The 20,963-nt window shown below is 44.8% G+C and overlaps 1 protein-coding gene across 6 annotated transcripts in view; it reads right to left on the bottom strand.

Annotated features, from left to right (window-relative positions):
- ZNF827 (zinc finger protein 827) overlaps positions 1-20,963 on the bottom strand; it is a 168,451-nt gene that overhangs the window by 71,831 nt on the left and 75,657 nt on the right. For all 6 annotated transcript variants that reach the window (XM_044224926.1, XM_044224930.1, XM_044224927.1 and 3 more), the window contains exons 6-7: positions 5,865-6,104; positions 3,432-3,489 (exon numbers count right to left, since the gene is read on the bottom strand). In XM_044224926.1, coding sequence (XP_044080861.1) covers positions 3,432-3,489; positions 5,865-6,104 — 298 coding nt within the window. The remainder of the gene's footprint in view (positions 1-3,431; positions 3,490-5,864; positions 6,105-20,963) is intronic.

The raw sequence follows: 20,963 nt of genomic DNA, 5'->3' as shown, positions 1-20,963 counted from the left end.
TTTTTTTTTAATTGCTAACAAGGAATGCTGTCTAACATCATTTTCTCTCTCCCTATCTATCCATCTTATAATAGAGATATTAACAAACAGCAGAAATGCCAGTGGAAAGGATCTGAAGAGGAGGGAGGCACAACTATCAGCCCATATAGGATATGGTGGGATATGATGGATGGTGGGCTATACACACATTCCCAAGCTTCATGCTCTCTTGGTGCCCAGGCATGGAAATCCACACCCCATGTCTTCTCTCCTTGGTTAAGCACATAGTGGAATGCCAAGCTACAGTGTTTCTTCCTAGGCTGCTACACTTTTCCTTAGTTCTTGTGGTTGGAATGAGAGTCAAGACCAAAAAATGACAAACAACTGTGGAGAAAGTTGTGGGTTTATATGACAGGGAAAGAGAATCAGCTGCCTTCTTCCAGGATTGCACATCTCTTCTCTGCTCTTGGCGCCCTGGACATCCAAACTCTAGGGTCAGGAGGCCCGAGAGGTAGCTCAGGAGGAGCTCAAGTACCCCCTGGCATCTGGAAGAGCCTGACCCTCTGTACTGTGCTATGGTCAACGTACCAAGGCCCGCCCTTCAGAATTAAACTATTTTCAGTGTACCCAGCAACTCTCAAACATGGCAGATTCTGAACTTGACTGTCATTAAGAGCCACCATTCTGGACAGCCAGATTCTTCCGGACCCAGAAGAAGATCCCACTAAGTACCTAAAGATCCAGAGATAAGGAAATGTGGAGGCTTGATGTCATTCTTTTTGAAAAGTATTGCAAATCCTACCTTAAAAAGTAACCCCCATGAGCTGACCTTATGCATACAGAATAAGAGTTCCTTCTAAAACAGAAATCGAGTAAGAGAGGGAGCTGGCATTTTTTCCCCCTGTCCCTGCCATCAGTTAATTGAGGTTAAGGAGGATTTCTTGGCACAAAGACACTTGATTCTATTCTGCCCAAAGTAATGAGGTGAGAAGGTAAAAAAGAGATCTGTTTGAGGAGAGTCTAATTGAACAGGTTCCTACTCAAAGGAATAAAAACACACCACGGATTCTATAAAAGGAGAATAAACCCAGAATTCTGTAACACTGCTTGATGAATGCTTACCATGTTGGGGGCTCTCGGCAAGCACTCTTCCTCTGCTTTGGGCAAAAGATCTGATTTGGATTTCTTCTTACTCATACTCTCCCAGCAAGAGAAGAATTTAAAGATTGCCTCATTTTTGCCAAACGGCTAAAAAAAATTCTCTTCTATCCTATAATTATGCTCTAGCTCTAGCCAAGGCAATTTAGGCAGTGAGATGCATTTCACTCATTTGGGGCTAGTTCAAACCTCCTCTTAGTCTTCCCAGAGAACACCTGAAAAGCATAAAATAACATGCCTTTGCAGCATACCTTTCTGTTATGTACATATTATGATGTGATCTTAAAGATCTAGCAGAAAGCCCACAGGGGGTGCTGGCGGGTCCTGCCCAGAACTCCTGTACTTCATTACTGGGCTCCCCATGACAGAGAGCAAGCGATCAAGCAAGCAAGTGGCTGGCCGTGCTGGCTGTGAACGGCGAGGGGGAACTACCTTCACCATTGGAGCCTCTGCAACGAGGAGGTTCCATATCCCCTGCTGGAGGTGACCCGAAGCTAGGGAACAGCATGGAGGTCCAAAGAGCTGGCCCCCTTGCCTCCAGGCAGCTTTACCCTGTGGTGCAATTCATGCTCCAGAATTCTCTGTGGGATCAAGCTAAAGCTGGAACCCAGCGAAAACTACACCCTTGCTCCACGATGTCCCCTTCCCTCTCCTGCCACCTTCATTTCCCAGCAGGGTCCTCTGAGAGCAGTCTCTCAATAGAGTCCCTTCCCAGGAATCCTTGTCTCGGGCTCAGCTTCTAAGGAACCTGACCCGTGATACTTCAACAAACCTATGGAAGCAATTAAAATGAACATTGGTTATTTTTAGTCTGCTGTCTTTCATTGTCTTCCAATCAGGACAGCTTCATGGGTTTACAGCCGCAAGCATAGATACTAAACAGCCTTAAGATGACATGTGGAAGGTCCACTGGAATCTGCAGCAGGTAACATCTCCTATTCGGGCATCCAACTTAATAGACAAGTAGCCCTCCCAGCCCCCTGACCCATTTCCCTAAACAATGTACAGCCCAGATTGAAAGACCCATTTTACAACTGTGTACTTAAGACACAAAGACAAGGCTATGCCCCTCTTCTGTTTCGTTACAGCAGGTTTCGTTTTCCTGGTACCATATAAACTTCATGTGAGGCCGGCTGGCTCTGTTCTAATTACTGTTTGACATTTGATACCCCTAAATTCCAATTCATAGAATTAAAAAGGAAAACACAACTCAGGTTAAGGTTCAGATGAGCACATGACTGATGATGCTCTGAGGTCGACTCATACCACCTCAAAAGAGAAAAACATCATTTATCCTTTGTTGCAAGAACTAAAAACACCAAACCAGTCAACTGCTCCCATCAGGAAGAATCTACGTCTGCTCGTGCAAGCTCAGTTCCTTGACTGAACGCCTTCTTGGGGCTTCACATCCCGTTCTCCCTGTTCCTATTTCATCTGGTAAAGCCCGCCTCTGGGGTTAACCCAGGGACTGGGGGGGGCGGTCTGAGGGTGGGGGACGGTCCTTAAAAGCTAGAGCTCCCATCTCCCCTGGGGTTCCTTTCTTGCAGTGGTGGGGTATGCGCTCGTGGAGCACAGCTGGGGTCAGGATGGCCTTGCAGGCTGGGGAAGAGTGGTGGCATGGCTGGTCCTCCTCCTTCCGTCTGGCTGACGGAGGGGCAGCCCACCTTGGCGCACCTCCTCAGACCGCCTTTGGCAAATGCATAGCATCCTTATCTACAGCTGTTACTGACAAAGGTCCTCCTGCAGCCTTTTGAAGCATTTTCTCTCGCTTGAAAATGTTCTCCCCTCCTAACAATGCTGTGAGGTAAAAAGCTGGGGTATCCTTGGTGACCAGTGATCCGTCCACACCTGCGGAGCTACTGAGGAACACACCTTGGTCTCCTGATTGGGTGAAGCCTTCCTGAGATACAGACCCAGCCCCCCGATCCTAGCTGTGCCACCTGCTTAAACTCCCAAGTCAAAAAACTTCTGCAAAGAGAATAATAATATGACCTACTTCACAAAACTATAATAAGGAGTAGAACAAAAACAAAAACAAAAACACCTGGAAAAATCTCCAGCCAAGTAACAGCTATTAGATGTTTGATAAATATTAGTGGTCTTCCCCCTTGGCTAGGTTGCTTTCTGTATTATTTCCACAAAATTTCTAACACAAACTGGGGGCAAAAGGCATGACTCCTTTGAACCTAGCGGGAGAAAAGAGTTCGGGGAACAATGCACCACGCGTGATCGGGGCCTGATGGCCCACACAAGGGGTGCTCTGAGGGGACCCCCCCTTCCCAAAAATGGCCTACCTGGTGGTCGTCCGAATGGTGTTTTCTTTTGTGTGATTGTGCTCTTTGCTCACTTTTTCTGTAAGAAGAAAGAATGAAACATCCCTTGTAGGTCGTTCTTACTCAATTTGAGTCTCTAAGGCTTAAACAGAAACTCCCTCAATGTTTCTTTTTCTCTTTTGTGGTTTTCTTTTGGTTTCCTTTGTAAATATTCAAACCCTCCCTGTCTTATTCATAAAGACAATCGTTAAAAGCATATAGACAGCATCCACAAAAATATCTTAGTAAAAACCAATCAAAGGGAAAAAGTCACTGACAAATTTCAAGTGTGTTGTCTGATTTTAATGAGGCCTTAATAAGCACACATACACACGGAGAGATGCGCACCAGAACCCGTTATTCCTACTACATGTTTCCCCAGCTGAAAATTTCTGCTTTCCTCTGATTCAGCATGAAAATTGCAGTTGTTGCAACTGTTCCGCTTCTGACTTTGATGACAACCTTTAAGCATTCTGTATTGTCAGGCCCCTTTGTGCGAGGGGATATAAAAACAGCCATAAGACCTCTGGGTTCTGCAGTCATCGAGCGCTTATTCTGATAAATGTCACCAGGGACAAAAAAATATCATTAGACAAGCAGAGGTAAACCCTCCCTTTTCTGTCTTGAGGTCTGTATCTACCAGCTGTCAGGAATTATTTAATTAGCTTTCAAGAACACAAGAGTTGAACTCCGGCCTTCCCAATCCAGTTCAAATGGGAGGATTCTGCCCTGACTGTCACAGCCCTCAACGGCTTCAGCAAGCAGAGAAAACCTGGCCAGCTCGACGAGGGTTTCGGGTTTCCATGGCAGAGCAAATAAAAAATCCTATCTTAGGGATTTTTGAACAAATTTAAACAGATAATTTGGAAAAACGAAAGACTTACAACATCCACCCAATACTTGTAACACTAGGCTGAAACGGCTTCGCGCAAGTTGGTGTGGACGGTCACTTTCTGTGCACTAGACAATGACAGCGAGGCTGGATTTGGATTCAGAGGCAGTATTCTTTCAGAGAGCAGGAAATCGGGGCTAAAAGACTTGCTTGAGGTCACGCAGGCAGTAAGTGACAGTGGCCGGGTGAGAACTCTCAGACACAAAGTTTGTCACTGATAGCAGACAGTGATAATGTACCAGGAGAGACAGAGACTTTCTGAAAAGAACCACACACTGGCCTCACTTTTGCAAATTGTAGCTGCTAAGTCCTTTTCAAAGTTGTATTGTTTCTAGATATGCTTTCAGCTTGTTTTAAAAAAGAAAAGAAAAGCACCTTGTAGGATTTGGAGCTTTGGGGAGCTTGGGATGATCCACGTGTCCTGTGAAGTTTATGGAATTAACTATTTCCATTACTGCAAGGCTTTGCACAAAGAACAATCCCTGTTTGAGAAGCAGGAGGCCACCATTTCCAGAACCAACCAATAGTTTCAAGCTCTGGCGCTTGTCACCAGGCCAACAACAAGGTGAACTATCATGATGGTATGCAGATTCTAGCTTCTTCTCCCTGATATTTTTCTTAGCAGGGAAAGCAAGTGAATACTTAAATAATCTCGTGGTGTTTTGAATATGCTATCCGTAATGAAACAGAGTTTCTCAAACATTCGTAACAAACTCTGCTGATGCATGAACTTCTATACACAGGCCAATGCTTGAGTGTGGACAAGCTCTGTGTATTTCAATGAATCTGAATCTTGTACGTGTCTATATCTTCAATCTCAATCATGTTCAAATAATAACAGCATGTTAAATTTGTTCAGGACCAACACTATGCAGCTTGAAAGAGTTAACAAAGGTAACCAAGAGGATCATCAACTGTTCTATCAGGACACTTAGCTGAGCTGGTAATTCCTACACCTGTGAATTCCAAATATTCAAAGTAGAAACCGTCAGTTTATAGAAAAACGCTCTGCAAGGGGATAGCTGGAAAGAGTCCTCACATTTTCATCTACTCCCTTTACTTGATTTTTTTTTTTGTTTTTGTTTTTGGCAAGATACAGTACAATCTTAATTCAAACCGCACTAATTTGGAATTCATGGTAATTCAGTCACTGTTGGAGTAAATTGAAGTTTATCTTTTGAACACTTGGGAAAAAAAAAAAAAAACAAGAGGCTGTTAATCAGATCAACTGCCTAAGCAAAAGTCGAGGTGAGATGTTTAGCCTAGTCAACAGGGATCATTTGCACGGAACTGAATAGAGTTCTAATTTCAAGTGATTCTTAACTATTTATTAAAGAAAGTTTGGCAGGAGTTCCACTTGGCAACATTTTATTAACTGTTAGTTTGAGTGGCAGTATGCATGTTAAAGTAACAAAATTGATTTCTGCCTGAGAAATTCTATAATGCGGGTGTTTTTACTTTGTTAGAGTGGCTTTCCTTCCAATTATTCCCAATTATTGACATTTTTCTGCACAGAAATGTACCTGACAGTTGAAAGAGAAGCTCGGAAGCCATCTTCACAGAGATGTCCTGACTGAAGAGGTTTCTCTCTGGGGGCACTCTGCCCTCTGGCATCTTCTGTAAGGGTTCGGTTTTCTCTCGCCCGATTAAAGTGCTATAGCCAACATTCCGGCTGGGTGATACGGAGACATGCGAGTCCTGGATGTCGACCTCCATGGGCTCCTCTTTAATCTTCACCATCTGAGTCTCCTTGTAGCTCTCCGCTGCAAGCAGGTGAAGGAGGAGAAACCAGAACACCACGGTTTTAAAATTCTGAACCAAACCCAGTTTCTTTTCTTTTTTCTCTAAGATTTTATTTATTTATTTGACAGACAGAGATCACAAGTAGGCAGAGAGGCAGGCAGAGAGAGAGGAGGAAGCAGGCTCCCTGCTGAGCAGAGAGCCCGATGCGGGGCTCGATCCCAGGGCCCTGGGATCATGACCTGAGCCGAAGGCAGAGGCCTTACCCCACTGAGCCACCCAGGCGCCCCATCAAACCCAGCTTCTAATCTCAGAAAGAACCACTGGGGTTGTTTCTGGGAGCAGGTGAGATGAGCACCACAGCACATGACATACAGACCGAAAAACTGCTAGTTCAGCCCACCTGGTTTCCTGAAAAGGTAGGGAACGGAAGCCCAGAGAAAGTAAGTGGCTTGCCTAAGGTCACACCTGCACCCGCAGAACCAGGCCCAGCCAGGTCTCCGAATCTAGCACTCGGGGTCCGGTGACCAGGGTCTCCCGGCCACACCCCCATGTGCTCCATCCTCCCTGCTATACTGCTTCCAGACGTAACAGAGAACATGGTGAACGTCTGTCCTTGTTTCAGGACTTACTCATTTCAGTGAATCCAATCAAAGAGAACATTTTAATATGACAATTGTCTCCCTTTATTTTTAAAGCCCTGACTGGTTTTTTTCTCTCTCTCTCTTCTAGGGCACCGAAATTAATAAAGGGTAAACAGGGTCAATTCAACTGAGACATTCATACCTTGCTGGGAGCTAGTAATCCTCAAGACCACCTAGGAAGTTAATTGCAGCCCAAGGACCAACACTTAGAAAAACAGCAATCTTACAGGTTATAATAATGGTTCAATTTACTGACTGTTTTTGCTTTAGGTGTGACTATTAGATGTTTGATCTTTAGTCGGAAACACATATACGCCTTGCCAAGTCGGACTGTTTTTATGTCCATGCATTCTGTAGTGCTAATGACAGAGCCTCTTTGAAACAAGGTGGGGCAATTAGCCCAGCCATTAATTTGGGCCACTTTGAAATGAGCACACTTTCAAATCAATAAGCATTTATTAGTAACTGTAGTATACTCAGCATTCTGGGAAAGAAAAAAAGAGGACATAGAATAGTGGGTTGAGGGGTGACCCCTCAAATTCTGCCTATGTCCTAACCCCAGGAACATGTGAATGTCACCTTATTTGGAAAAAATGTATTTGCAGATGTGATTCAGTTAAGGATCTCAAGATGAGATCATTCTGGATTACCCAGGTAAGCCCTAAAACCAGTAATAAGTGTCCTTCAAATAGGAAGATAAGGAAGAGACACAGGAAGGGCACGTGAAAACAGAGACAGTGCTCTGGACTGAATATATGTTCCACCCTCTGCCCCAAAATTAATACAGTGAAACTCCATGCCCAGTATGATAGTATTTGAGGTGATTAGTCATGAGGATGGAGCCCTCATATACATATTAGTGGCCCTATAAAAGACCCCAGAGAGTGCCCAGACAGCAAATGTTTGGGCTCTTTGATTTCAGACTTGCCAGCCTTCAGATCTGTGAGAAATACATTTTTGTTGTTAATAAGCCACCCAGTCAATGGATTCTCTTAATAGCACAATGATGGGAGCAAGATAAGAAATTAGAGTCATGGTGGCCACAAGTTAAGGATTTCCTAGAGCCACCAGAAACTGGGAGAGGTAAGGAAAGGGGCTCCCCTAGAACCTTCAGATTTTGGACTTCTGGCCTCCAGGCTGCAAGGGAATACATTTCTGTTGTTTTAGATTACAAAGTTTGTGGTAATTTGTGATGGATGGATGGATATAGCAAGAAGAAGCAGTGGGAAGCAGGCGGGACAGATGTGAAAGGGGAACCTCCCTGCTGTAAGCTGGATGGCTAGAGAAAAAGACACGTTCCTTACAAAGCATGAGACAGGGTGAAAGCCAAGTACATGTGCCGTTTATTGAGTTGTAGTAAAGAAGACGGAAGAGCACTTTCAATTGAATAATTACAATTAATATAGTGTTGTCAATAAAGGCTACGTAAGAAGTGGGCTAATTGTTCTCTTCTCCTTCCCGACGTATTACACATGGTTTTCAGAGTAAATGACTTGTTTTTTTGTCAGCAACTAAATTGCCAAGCAACTGTTATATTTAATTTAGATCCCTTCCCCCTTTCCCAACTCCTGCCAAGCTGTTGTTTCTCCGCATATCTGTGAGGCTCACAAAAACCAAGTTGATTCAATCATGCTTAAAAGAAAAGAAAGAAAAGAAAAGAATCTGAAGCTTTCAAAGTCACACGCCTAGCTTCTTTGCCTCGGTCTGTAGTCCACCTGACTGTTTCTGGAGTATGAATTGCATCCGTTACCACGTCTTAAGGATCTGATGACCTGATAGCCACGATGACCTCTAGCCACCTCACCCATAGGTGCAGTCACAACGCACACCTCCCTCTCTGCGCTCCCCCAAAGTAACGTAATGTTTGGAAAATAAACAGTGGGGTCAGTGACACAGGTATGTAAGGATGTCTCTGAACCCTGCAAGTCATTCTAAGGCTTGAAGACAAACACAAAAATATACTAGAAAAGGAGTCACTTAATTCCACAAAAATCTCAATGCTACGAAGAGCAAAGCTAGAAAGAAGCTCCAGTATCTTACTCTTTTTCCATCTCCTTTCCCCAGCTTTGCCCCTGGGTTAAAAAATCATCTGGCTACGGGTACCACTGGCTTAAATGGTATCAGGTTTTGAAAGCTTCTTGGGATAACTTCAAGTATGATTTACATGAAGGGCTTTCTGCCCTTTCTTACGACAACTCTTGACCTTTCACGAATGCACAAAAGACTGATTAATGATAAAAACCTCTAGCATTTTTAATCCACCTGATAGACTCCAGACTCAAAGAGTTCTCAAGCTGACATCTCTCAATGGGCAAGTGAGACATAATATAAGAAATATATAAGAAAATATTTGCCAACTGTTCTCTTGCCTTTTTTTTTTGTTGTTCTTAAAGCAGGGATTCAGCCCTGATGACATCTGGGCCCAGATCCTTCTTTACTTGGGGAGGCTGTGCTGTGTGTTGTAGGATGGTTGGCAACATCTCTGGTTTCCACCTACTGGGTTTCATCCCAGTAGGGATGAGTAGCACTCATCCTCCAGCTGTGACAACCATGAATAACTCCAGATGTTGCCAATATTCGCTGGGGGCAAAATCTCCCAACGGAAAACCCCCGCTGTAGAGTTTTTGCCACACTTCGGTGTTCAACCCCCTTTTCCCAAATTTAATCAGAACCCAAGGCAAATAAGAAAGAAGAGCTCCTCTTTAGCTTAAGGCTCCCCCCCCATATTAATCACCATCTCAGCCTGGTGCCTTGGATAGGCTAGCCTAGGAGGCAGGAGACAGGCTGATTTAGGAACAGATCCTAAGTCGGCCAGAGATCCTACGGGTCCTCTCTCGCTTTTGCCTAAGGTGTCCTGAAAACACAGTGGTTGAATTAATCTTTTTACTCAGTCTTTACTCACTTTGACTTCCACACCCAGGGACATGTCTATTATCCAGGGTCTACCCTTTCCCATCACCTTCCTTCTCACACATATCATAAAGCCTTTTAGAATCTCTTCCTAAAATAACAGGACAAATACTAACTTTACCCCAAGTGGCCTATACTGTTATTCTGAGAAAAAAACTGGCAAGTGGAAAAAGATGAGAGACAGTGTTAACAGTAAGGTAATGCGTGGGAGGTGGGTTGTAGGTGACTGTTTATTACAATGCTCATTTGTATCTTGTAATTTTTCTCTGATCAATACAGATATTCCACCATTTACTTACATTTTTAGAAAATAAAAAATGACTACATATGCCCATAAAAAAGATGATTATTTCCTCTTTTAGAAGCATTTAGAACACTGTGTATGTTCCTGGTGGCATTGCAAGAGTAAGTTTGCAAATCAGATAAGTCCGATTCAAACTTGCTTGGCAACCGCAGGGGAAAAAGCCATGAGAATTTCATAATACGGTCTTTTCTACTTTCACAAACACAGTACACATAAGTAATGATCAATTAGTATTATTTCATTCATCAGTCATTTGGTCATCGCACCATTTGAAAAATGTCTACTAGGTACTATGTGCTATGTACTGTGTCTACTAGGTACTATGTACTGTGTCTCCTAGGTACTATGTACTATGATGGAGGAAATGTGGGAAACAGAAGCAAAGACGACATGGCTCTTGCCCTCAAGTACTTTCAATCTACATGAGTGATCAGACAAGTATGAACAGCCCTCTAGTAAAAGAGGTAAAATTAAAATGCAGTGTGGGAAGAGGAGTCAAGGAAGACCGGGAACCCAAGCACAAAGGTGGAATTGTACTCTGCCTGGGGTGTTTGGGGGAATATCATGTTAGCTGTGTTGGCTGGAGGGCCCGAATCAAGAGATGGAAATGGCACCCTGAGTAAGTGAGACTCACGAGGTATAAACATAAAAGCAGCTCGACTTCTGACTTCCACTGTCTCATCAAGTCTGCCCTGTAGGAAGAGTTCCTCTCCTGTCCCTGAGTGAAAACTCAGGCCCCATAACCTGATTAATTCTTTGATAATACAAAACCTTACAGTTCTCTAAACAGGAAAATGGTCTTGATTCAGAATCCAGAAGTTCTAATCCATTTGTCAGTTTACAGTTCCACCTCCTGGGAGGGGAGTCCTTGCCCCTCCCTGGAAGGATCTACAAGTAGCCTTTTGTGGGGAAGGGAATCACATCAGCTCTTCTCCCTCTCTTGTTGCCTTCTCCCCAGCACACTAGGTGTCTTTCCAGATCCTAGAAAAGACTCAAGGAGAAGGGGGGAGAGAGGATGGAAAGCTCTTTGCCATCCCATTCTAGAACGGTTTCACCATATTTAGACCAGCAGGTGTTTTTCTCATGGGATTCAAGGGTGGGCTCTTCAGAGACCTATAGCTTTTTTTTTTTTTTTTTTAAATAGATTTTATTTATTTATTTGACAGACAGAGACCACAAGTAGGCAGAGAGGCAGGCAGAGGGAGGAAGGGAAGCAGGCTCCCCGCTGAGCAGAGAGCCCGATGCGGGGCTCGATCCCAGGTCCCTGGGATCACAACCTGAGCCGAAGGCAGAGGCTTTAACCCACTGAGCCACCCAGGTGCCCAGAGGCCTATAGCTTTGAAGTGATCTTTCCCCTAAAGATTCCTTTATGTGGCTGAACTCTCTCTTGTCTGTGGTCCCTTATTCCCTCCACTGCCCTAAGAATCCACCTGTCCATCCCATTTTGTCATTGTGCAACCACCAATGGTCTAGGCGGCCCCACAGGAAGGCACTGAAGGTCATACCCAGGCCAGCCCTTCCAGGTGAAAATGGTCTACACTGGGGCCAGGGTTGACAGCTGCCTCTCTACTTGATAGGACAAAGAGTGCCAGCTTAGTCCCCGGCCCCTCCCCCTCCATACAGCAGCATCTCTCATGCACTCAGTCCCCAAAGCAGCTGGCCATTTCCCACCCTCTAGCTTTCCCAAGGCAGACATGGGGTGCCAGTGCATAAGGCTCCCCACCTGAGGAAAACACATGACAAACGCCCCCGGGGGTGTCCCTTAAGCTGTGCTCTCTAGATCTGGAGTGAGGCCGGTACCCCTTCCCTCACCCCTGCCCCCCTGCAGTGTGGGGAGACAGCACAGGTGTCTCCAAGATCCCCTCACCTGCACCTTCAATTGGGACTCTACGTTTATACTCTCAGTTCGGCCAAGAGGTCCAAGAGTAGTGTGTGTGGTAAAATTTACCACTTTAGTTATTTTTAAGTCTCAAGTTCAGTGGCATTAAGTACATTCACACTGTTGTTGTACCATCATCACCATCCATCTGCAGAATTTTTCATCATCCCTACTCCTTCAACACTAACTCCCCATTCCTCTTTTCCCCCCACAATCGTGGGAATACCACAGCAACCACCTTTCTATTTTCTGACTCCAGGACAGAGTTTCCGTCCTTTCTCCTTCCCTTCCCTCCCTCACCCCTCTCCTTTTCCCTTCCCTTTCTTCCTCTTCCTCCCTCCTGGCTTCCTTCCTTCCTCCTTCCTGTCCCCCCCCACCTCCTCCGTCCCATCCCTTCCCCTTCCTTCCTCCCCTTCTTTCCCTCCTTCCCTCCCTCCCCTGCTACCCCTCCCTATGTTTCTTTCCCTCTCTCCTCTTCCCCCCTCCCTCTCTCCCTCCCTTTCCTTCTCTTCCCTTAAAATTCTTCACACTGGAACTTCGGTGCTGAAGCCAACACTTCTACTGAACAACCATTTAACAAAGACAGTCATACTATACTCCAGAGAAATAAAACTGGAGAGGTAGGTAGGGGCAGAACGTGGAATCTTCAGCGGGAGCCCGGAAGCCCAGACAGAATGGGGGCGAACGTTTGGGAGGTTTGCCCAGGGGAGGAGCACGATCAGGTTGCACTTCAGAAGGCCAGCCTGGCAGTGGCACTTGGAAGGCCCAGGAGGAAGTGGAAATGGGGGCAGTTGTTAGGAGCTTAGTGTGGTAATCCAAGCAAGGAGACGCAGAGGGCCTGAACGAAAGGTCAGGGGGATAGAAAAGATTCACAGGATATTCTAGAGGTTGAATGGGGAGGAACTGGAAGTGCCCGGCTAGAAGTCTGAAGGAAGAATGAAGAGACTGATGTGAGAGGAATTACGAAGAAAGTTTGTGCACGGCTAGGGGTAGCGTGATGAAAAAAATAATTCCATGACTTCTAAGCCCTGAGGTTTGGGAGACGCTCTCAACAGGAGTAGGAAAAATAGAAAAGTCGGGTGGTGGAGAAATAACGGAGGGAGGGGCGTTTTCAGGTCTGTTTTGGCTAACTACTTAGAATTCCTGCAGGAAGTGGAGGGCAGGATGGGGAGTCACCAGTGACACACAGACCGGGGACATCTGACTCCAGAGAACGACTCCAGAGAACGCGGTAAGATCCAAGGCAAGGGGAGTAGAAAGCAGCGGATGGGGCGGGACTAGGACCTCTACTCTTAGATGGGAGGAGGAAGAAAGAGTGAGAAAAAGAGGCAAGGGAGCGGCCCAGCACGGGGTTTCATGGAATCCCAGACAGGACAGAGACACCCCAGATACCTTCATGAGAGCCTCATGCTTCTAGCTTGCAGGCCTGTCGCAGGGGCCCACCGCATTCCTGCCCTGGGGCTCCTGCACCCTTGGATGATTTCTTCCCTTAGTTTCTGTCCCCTGTAAAGTCGCAGCCCCCCACCATCCCTCCGCACACCTGCAGATACCTCTGCGCGCGGCGATACACAATGTTCCAGTCGCCTCCACGTGCCATGCTCCCATGCTCTTCCTCCCCCTATCCCCTTCTGAAATACCCCAGTAACGTGCTGTTCAGATTTCAAAAGTACACTTGGCCTTTGAACCACATGGGGGTCGGGAGTGGTGAGCCGTCCTCCCCCAACACAGTCGAAAATTCACATGTAACGTCTGACTCCCCCAAAACTGAACTACTCATAGCCTGCTGCTGACCAGAAGCCTGACTGATCACGTACAGCCAATGAGCACATATTTTGTTCGTTGTATGTTTCATAAACAGTGTTCTCACGATAAAGTAAGCTAGAGAAAACAGAATGTCAGAAGATCATAAGGAAGAGACATTTAAGGCACTGTACTGTAATTATAAAAAAAAAAATTCAGGCGTTCCCTCTGTGAGCAGCATTCCTTTATCGGTGTCCAGGGACCCTCTCTCTCCCCGCTCTCCCCTAGTTCCTTTGGCCTCTAGATCATTTGGCCCCTGAAAATCCTGGAGTGAGCTGCCACCATGATTCGCCAAGTGCGTTTCCCCTCTGCACTGAACTCTCGGGGGGTGAGTGAGAGTCTAACTCGTCTTTCACTCCCGAGATGTTGCACAGGCCTGGCACATTCGATATTCTTACTGTGTATCTGTCACTGGCATCCCCTGAAGCACAGCCCACAGCATGTGACGCTATTCTCTCTCTCTTGACTTGGGTCTGCCTAGTGCTATGAACTCATACATGCTATGAACTTAGAAATAAAACAGGAGGGGCACCTGGCATCTCAGTCAGTTAAGCGTCTGCCTTCGGCACAGGTCATGATCTCAGGGTCCTGGGATCAGGCCTGCATCTGGCTCCCTGTTCAGCAGGGAACCTGCTTCTCCCTCTCTCTAAACCTTTCCCTACTCTTTCTCTCTTTGTCAAAAAAAAAAAAAAAATCCTAAAAAAAAAAAAAAAACCCAAAATATGAAAAGATAAAACATTGACAATGGCACTGAAATGGACAATGAAAATTGACCCTTCTCTCTCCAGGTGGCTCACGAACATGATCTCGAACTAGCATTTTAGGGTCATAGGAAGCTTGAAAGAATGTGTGTAGAAGCAACGCCCATGACGTGTTGTGGGAACAGTACACTTTGCAGAGTGATATTCGTGTCAATTCGGTAAATTAATAATCTTTCATCTCCAACGGGCCATCCTCAAAGATATAGGGGTTCTCACTGGTCCAGATATGAAACCCGATTCCTGTACACGGCGGGTTTATTACTGACACTCTGTGAACAATAGCCCAGGGCAAGGGGACCAGGTGATGGGAAAGGAACAACCAGGGACAGGAAACGAGCTCACACGGCGGCACCCTATCGCAGGGCCTGGCACCCCCTGGCATCTGATAAAGGTGCCTGCTCTCTGCCTTTGCTTTCTCTTGCTTGATTCTGCCCTTGCCAAAAGCAAAATGGCTAAAGAGTCGACCTGTGTTTCCTTGGTCACTCAGGGAAAGACGGAGCCCCAGGCCTCCCTGAGCAGAGGCGCGGATTGAGGTCAAAATGGAAATGTTAATCCACAGAAGTTTGACACCACCCGCTGGACTCTCTGTCCTCAGACAGAAGCAAAGTGGGGGTGAGGTGGCCTTGGCCTGGCCTTCCCCTGTGACTGGGGCTGGGTCCCCGGTGATGAGAAGAGAAGCTAGCCCTGTTCTATTTTTTTTTTTTTAAAGATTTTATTTATTTATTTGACAGAGAGATCACAAGTAGGCAGAGAGGCAGGCAGAGAGACAGGAGGAAGCAGGCTCCCTGCTGAGCAGAGAGCCCGACGAGGGGCTCAATCCCAGGACCCTGAGATCATGACCTGAGCTGAAGGCAGAGGTTTTCACCCACTGAGCCACCCAGGCGCCCCAGCTCTGTTCTTTATATGGGAACAAAGAACCTGAGTCTCACACGCTGAATGGTATCTTCCTCTCCTCTCCTCTAGCCTACCCTGTCTCTGAAAAGTACTGATCGCACGGAACATGAGCACCCGCAGCCTGACACAACCTTCCCTTCTTTAGGGGACTGGATCAGTGCAGGCTTGGTGTAGGGAAGTTCATCTTCAGTTTCTTTTTTCTCCATGCTGTGGCTCTTGGTTCCTTTCCAGGATGCCTAGAGTGCGGGAAGCCTCGGCAGGGAGAAGCTCCCCTTTCCTGTTCTGAGGAACGAAACCCAAGGCTCTGCCTTTTCCACGGGTGCTGCCACACCCCAGAGAGAGGCAACATACTCTGAGCAGCTTCCTCCGCTCCCTATGGACTCACTGCTCCTCTGCTCCTGGGGAAACCAAGAGCAAATGTTCACTGTCAAACAAAGCAGTGGGGCAGCAGATTTTTTTCTGGTTCTTCTGATAATACACAAGAACCTTCCAGAACAGAAAACAGTGACCTGCAGTACACACACACACACACACAGACACACGCACACACGCACACACTTTTGATTCCTAAACCAATTTCACAAACATTTGATCAGAATTGATCACCAATTGAATTGAATTGAATTTGAATTGGCTCACCAAAACTCTGAGTTATTTCCCCTCTATCATAGGCAACCTGGCAACTCAGAAAGAAGTCATAAACATCTGAAGATTCAGCTACGTGCCCTAGAAATCACAGTTCACCAGACAGAGGTAAATAGGGGGGGGTCAACTTGGAAACAAACTTTTAAAAACCTACAGGGCACCTGGGTGGCTCAGTGGGTTAAGCATCTGCCTTGGATTCAGGTCATGATCTTGAGGTCCTAGCATGGAGCCCCGCATCAGGTTCCCTGCTCAGCGGAAAGCCTGCTTCTCTCTCTCCCCTGCCCCTGCTCATGCTCTCTCTCTCAAATAAATAAATAAATAAACTATTTTTAAAAATAAAATAAGAACCTACAGTGAGGAGCACCAGGTGTTCCATCTGAATCTACAAGGAGCAGATATACCCCAAATAATGGAACTTGAACTTTAAAGATAATGAAGAGTTAGTAAGCCCTGGATGTCCTCTTTCAGGGGTCCAAGGAACATTATATTCCATCAGAGCAAAATACTTGAGGCTTTATCCTTCTGTTGATTTTTAAGCTTGCCTTCGCATCCTCCAGATCAGCAATCGATGCAACAGGCCCTTGCTGAGATAGCTCAGGTGGGCATTCGCTGGTGTTTTCAGATTGGCCACGAAACCGGGCCCTTGGATGCAGCACAAGTTTTGGACTCGATTCTGGGTCTGATGTTGCCTAGTGTTAGATGACACAAGAGGCACGCGTGACAAAAAGGAGGTCCCTCTGTGGTCATGCAGAAGATGATCACAGGTCAGATACGTCCATCACACGAAACAAATTCTGAAATCAGTTTCACGTGTGTCCAGTGAAAATCGAGAATGAAAATCCTTTGGTCACTGGAGGCTCCGGGAGGTCAGTTTCTCCAACCAGCAGATGATATGGAGCTGCTCTGTCATTATCTGTTGAACTCTGAGTGTCCCAGCGTTAATGTAAAACCCCTCCCAATCATCTTGTTTTCTTTTCATTTGATGATTTCACTAGAAATTAGCTAAAGAGGTGCATTTAAACTGTATGTCCGCCATTTGGTAACATTCCAAATGATCTCATTTTTTAAAAATGAACCTATCTTTCATCTAATGTCCAGAATATACTTCGATTGTCTCACATTAAAAAAAGAAAGAAAGAAAGAAGGAAAGGGGGTCAATTAAAGTATCTGATCTAATCTTAAATCTACTTAATATTATTATTATCCTTTGCCATTTAATAAATCTAAGCCCTGTTCACCTCATCTGCAATGATTAATAGGTCTTTATATATCCTTCTATGAACCTGAATGCTGGCTGGGGGTGGCGGGAGAAGAGAACCTGGCATGCTTAGGTTTTAAACAGAATCCCTCCAAGACTCAGTAAAATTCTTGCCGACGTGAAAATAACCAAAAAGCAAGGTCCAGCTCTGTCAAGTGATCAGCTGGCCACTGCATTGTGCACACTCAGGAGGGAGAAGGACAGAGAGAGTCCCTAGAACCCAAAGACAGGAGGGAGCAAGTGAAGAGTTTTATTTCAACAGCGGAGAGTTTCCTAACTTTTTAAGTATTTTCCTCTAAAAGATAGTATCAGGGTATAAGTATATGCAGACAAGTTTTACACATTTTCCTTGGGTGGTGCTAAATATTACTGAATCATGCCTCCAAGTCTCTCTGCTGAGAAGACTTGATTACTTCTCTTCCATTGGTTGGTGTTTCCAGCAGGCAGGGAAAGGCTGGTAAGCGTGGTGCAGAGCGCAGAACATCCCATAACAGAATTACTAACCCAGGCACTAGCCTACTAGAGTAGGGCAGTGAGGTATGGGTTGGGATAGACGGGGCGGGAAGAGAACGCAGGACCCATGCAGGAGAGGGTGCTGTTTTATTCCCTGTTGTGTCCCTAGGACTTAAAGCAAGTCTTAGAATATGGCAGGAGTTCAATAAATATTTGTTTGAAAAATGAATAAGTGAAAGAAAAAACAAACCAAAATGAGAAGAAAGAAGGAACACCATAAAGAAGAAATGGAAAGAGAGAGAACTATAGGACAGAGTTCATTTAAATCCCGAAGAATCCTTTACATAATTGTGCCACAGATCAAATTCCTCATAGCCGACGATAAATGAACATCTGCTTTTGCTAGGGCACTGTCCCTAGCCCCTTTCTTGCGGGAAGCCTCATACTGGGCGTGAGACCATTTGACAGTGGAAAATGGTCCCTCTGGGCTCTTAATTCCCCTTGGTTCTTGAAGACATGAGTGCATGGGTATCCTCATGATGTATTCTGGCTGTGCTTCAACCTTCTCTTCCAAATGTTTTTGAAATCAAAGCTACTTACAAGTAGCAATAAATGACTCATTTGAATTTCCCTTCCTTGCTCTGTTTCTGTGTCCTCTCCCATGCAGGTGCTGAAGAGCAGCAAAACAGCCAACCGGTGGCCACGGCGGGGGGGTGGGGGGGTGGGAGGGCAGAGGGGGGTCAGATTTGCTAACCCCAAATCTGACAACGAGGCCCTAACGCTTGGACACTCACTGCTACCGCACGATGAACGTTTTAGCTCTGGATGTCTCCCGGAAAGCCAAGAAAGAGTCATATAGAAGGAGCGTTCTAACACAAACAATGTGTTAGGAGAATATATTTTAAACAGCCTTAAAATGGGATAAACAGGGCGCAAAGGCTTTAGCACAAGTAATTGAGAAGAGACCACCATCTGTCTCGGTTAAATTATCCTCCTACTCCCCAGTTTTCTTTTTTCTTTTCCACAGCTCTTTAAAACAAAGTGGAGGAAAAAAGGTATTATCTACATATTATCCAATATGTGAGCTAACTAAGCGTCGATGAATTCCAACTGAAGACGAGTGCCAATAATCAAATGTGCAGAGTGAGGCAGGAGGATTCCGCTCTCAAGGTCTGCCCCAGAAATCTCTGCAGGTTCACTTTCATTCTCATTAGTCTTTGGGCTCTGCTGAGAGACTCTTTCCTTTCCCTCTCGACCAGAGGGCCTATGAACGTACCTCTGGCTACCTGTACGTGGACCACAGGAGGCCTCCAGGAAGGCTCTCTCCATGAACGCCCCCACCCCAAAACCCTAGGAAGAATCTCTGGTAGCAACAGGAGGGAACTGTGTGTCTATGTTTAGGTAGGTTTATGGGGATAAGGACGGTAGGAGCAGGAAGTAAGGAAATGAGTTCATAATTCATTCTTTAAACAATGACCCTCACAACCTGATTTGGCCCCAAGATGAAATGTGGTGGGTCACAACAATATTCTGTCACTTCCCCCCATCTCTCCAGCTGGGGAGATAAGTGATCCAAGAATATGGCAAGTCACAGGGAAACCAGGAAATGTGCTGGAATCCTGCTGCTGTCCCAAATTTAGAAAATAGGAAGTATCACCTCACAGCACAAACTCAGGATGGTCCAGATTTGGGAAAAGGAGATACAGGGGTGGTGTAAATAGAATTATGAGGAAGGGAAGACCAAGATCCCTTCAGAAGGAATGTCCTTGGTTCTCTCATTTAGATAAAGCAAAAATGACCCTCTCAAACCTTTGTCTTCATATAAGAGTAATAGAAGCCATAAGGCAGAAATAGAAACAAAGCCTGAAGTGAGTAGAAGGAAGGGCATAATAAAGATTAGAGCAGAAATGAATGAAATAGAGACTAAAAACAAAACAAAACAACAGAAGAGGTCAATGAAACCAGGAGCTGGTTCTTTGAAAAGATAAACAAAACTGATAAACCTTTAGCCAGATTCACCAAGAAAGAAGGAGGACTCTAATGAAATCAGAAATGCAGAGAAATAATAACTGACACTACAGAAATATGAAGGATTATAAGAGAATATTAGGAAAAGATGTAAGCCAACAAATTGGATAACTTAGAAGAAATGGATAAATTTCTAGAAACCATCCAACCTTCTAAAACTAGATCAGGAAGGAATAGAAAACTTGGACAGACTGATTACTAGTAATGAAACTAAACCAGTAATCAAAAAACTTCTAACGAGCAAAAGTCCAGAACAAGATGGCTTCACGGGTGAATTCTACCAAACATTTAAAGAAGAGTTAAAACCTATTGTTCTCAAACTATTCCAAAATACAGAAGAGGAAGGAACACTTCCAAATTCAATCTACAAGGCCAGCATTCCCCTGATACAAGAACCAGATAAAGACATTAGAAAAATAAAACTATAGGCCAAAATCTTTAATGAACATATATGCAAAACTCTTCAAAAAATAGCAAACCAATTTTAACAAGGCATTCAAAGAACCATTTGCCATGATCAAGTGGGATTTGTTTCAAGGATGCAAGGGTGGTTCAATATTTGCAAATTAGTCAACGTGATACATCACATTTATAGGAGAAAAGATAAAAACCATATGATCATCTCAGTAGAAACAACAAACACATTTGACAAAGTACAATATCTATTCATGGTCAAAGCTCTCAACAAAGCAGGTTTACAGGGAGCATATCTCAACAGAATAAAGGCCATACATAAAAACCCCACAGCCAACATCATACTCAATGGTGAAAAACTGACAGTTTTTCCTTTAAGATCAGAAATAAGACAGAGATGTCCACTTTTATTCAACACAGCACTAGAAGTCCTAGTCACAGCAATCAGACAACAAAAAAGAATAAAAGGCATTCATATCAGTGAGGAAGAAGTAATACTTTCATTATTTGCAGATGACATGATACTATATAAAGGAAACTCTAAAAACTCCACCTAAAAACTACTAGAACTGAAATATGAATTCAGTAAAGTCAGGCTACAGTAAAGGCTACAAAATTAATATATAGGAATATATAGGAATCCACTGCATTTCTATACACTCACAATGAAGTAGCAGAAAGAGAAATTAAGAAAACAATCCTCATTACAATTGTACAAAAATCATAAAACACCTAGAAATAAACCTAACCAAGGAGGCAAAAGACCTGCACTCAAAAAACTACAAAACACTGATAAAAGAAATTGAAGATGACAGAAACAAATGGAAAGATATCCCACGCTTATAGATTAGAAGAAGAAATATTGTTAAAATGTCCATACTACCCAAAGCTA

This window comes from Neovison vison, chromosome 11 (assembly GCF_020171115.1).
Source record: "Neovison vison isolate M4711 chromosome 11, ASM_NN_V1, whole genome shotgun sequence".
In the NCBI taxonomy this organism is placed as follows: Eukaryota; Metazoa; Chordata; class Mammalia; order Carnivora; family Mustelidae; genus Neogale; species Neogale vison.
Note: the sequence above shows the minus strand (reverse complement) of the source record. Positions and strands in the feature narration are given on the sequence as shown.